Below are 1,719 nucleotides of genomic sequence, written 5' to 3'. Positions count from 1 at the left end.
GGCCTTGGTGCCCAACGATTCCTGGTGGGATGGAGATGGAGAGCAGGGATCCCCATGGGAGGGGTTTTGGGGTCTCCTGGCCTTGGTGCCCAACGATTCCTGGTGGGATGGAGAGTGGGAATCCCCTCGGGAAGGGTTTTGGGGTCTCCTGGCTCTGGTGCCCAACGATTCCTGGTGGGATGGAGAGTGGGAATCCCCTCGGGAAGGGTTTTGGGGTCTCCTGGCTCTGGTGCCCAACGATTCCTGGTGGGATTGACAGCAGGGATCCCCTCAGGAACAGCCTCCCTGTGGGATGGTGGGGTGCAGGGATGGGAAGGGCCACTCTCCATCCTCCCTCTCCATCCTCCCTCTCCATCCTCCCTCTCCATCCTCCCTCTCCATCCTCCCTGTCCATCCCTCTCCATCCCTCTCCCGCGTGTTCCCGGCAGAGTCTCCGGCCAGTTCCCGGGTCACGCGGAGCTCCGGCCGCCCGCCCAACCAGCCCACCCTGCTCAGCCTCTTCTCCAAAGGGTCAGTCGGGGGCTCCTCCTCCTCCTCCTCCTCCTCCTCCTCCTCCTCCTCCTCCCAAGCCCGGCCGAGCGCCGGGAGAGCCCCCGGTGCCCCCCCGGCCCCGGGATTGACCCATCGGGTTCCGATCCCGGCAGATCCAACAAGAGGAAGTCGGAGGAGGTGAACGGGGAGGCGAAGCCGGAGGTGATGATGAGCGTGGAGAAGGAGGAAGAGGAGCTGGAGGACAAGGTGGGTCTGGGCATCCCGGGGGCTCTCCCGGACGATTCTTTCCTGGGGGCTGGGATCGAGTTTCCCGGGAGTTTTCCGTGCTCTCCATCCCCCCCCTCCCGCTTTCTTTTTGTCTCTTCCTCAAGGAGCAAGATGAGAAAAGGATTAAAATGGAAGCCAAAGACGGGTAAGGGGGAAGGAGAACGTCCCAGGCTGGAACCTCGCTGGTGACTTGGAGCTTTTCCATCTTCATCCCGTTTTTCCCACCCAGGTCGGAGCTCAAGGACGAAATCCCTCAGGTCAAAATAACCACCCCTGCTAAAGTGAGTCCCTCTTCCTCCATTCCAGCCTTTTTTTGGGGGGGTTTCCATCCCTTAAAACTCCTAAATTTCCACGTTCCCAAGCTTTGGGATGAGTTCACTCTTCCCAAGGGTGCATGGATTGTCCTGTGCCCTTTTCCTCCATTCCAGCCTTTTTTGGGGGGGTTTCCATCCCTTAAAACTCCTAAATTTCCACGTTCCAAAGTTTTGGGATGAGTTCACTCCTCCCAAGGGGGTGCATGGATTGTCCTGTGGGGGAAGACAAAGCCATTCCCAGCTCATGGAGGTTCCCAGGACCGGGGCGGGGGGAGCAGCCGGGGCCGTTCCCGGTGTGAAAACAGGGAGATTCTGCTCAACCCCGGGATAATTCATGGAATGACGGGGCCCCTCTCCCTCAGACCACCCCTCCCAAGTGCGTGGAGTGCCGGCAGTACCTGGACGACCCCGACCTCAAGTTCTTCCAAGGGGATCCCGATGACGCCGTAAGGGCCCCGAATCCTCCCGTGCCCGGGTGTGGGAAGGGCTGCTGGGGGGGGAATGGTGGTTAGTCCTGGGCATGCAGGATCAATGCAGAATAAACTGTATAATATAGAGGTAAATATGTATAAAGCATTTCATATATCTTATATGAATGCTGGGTGATCCTGGGCATGCAGGATCAATACAGAATAAACTGTATAAT

The 1,719-nt window shown here is 58.5% G+C and overlaps 1 protein-coding gene across 1 annotated transcript in view; it reads left to right on the top strand.

Moving 5' to 3' along the window:
- DNMT1 (DNA methyltransferase 1) overlaps nucleotides 1–1,719 on the top strand; it is a gene marked incomplete at both ends in the record, with an annotated part of 24,999 nt that overhangs the window by 3,740 nt on the left and 19,540 nt on the right. Inside the window, 5 exons of the mRNA XM_017839872.1 lie at nucleotides 429–510; nucleotides 645–738; nucleotides 864–904; nucleotides 989–1,040; nucleotides 1,436–1,550. Of these exons, the coding sequence (XP_017695361.1) occupies nucleotides 429–510; nucleotides 645–738; nucleotides 864–904; nucleotides 989–1,040; nucleotides 1,436–1,550 (384 nt within the window). The remainder of the gene's footprint in view (nucleotides 1–428; nucleotides 511–644; nucleotides 739–863; nucleotides 905–988; nucleotides 1,041–1,435; nucleotides 1,551–1,719) is intronic.

This window comes from Lepidothrix coronata, unplaced genomic scaffold (assembly GCF_001604755.1).
Source record: "Lepidothrix coronata isolate B3197 unplaced genomic scaffold, Lepidothrix_coronata-1.0 Scaffold523, whole genome shotgun sequence".
In the NCBI taxonomy this organism is placed as follows: Eukaryota; Metazoa; Chordata; class Aves; order Passeriformes; family Pipridae; genus Lepidothrix; species Lepidothrix coronata.
This window is presented reverse-complemented; position numbering and strand designations above follow the sequence as displayed.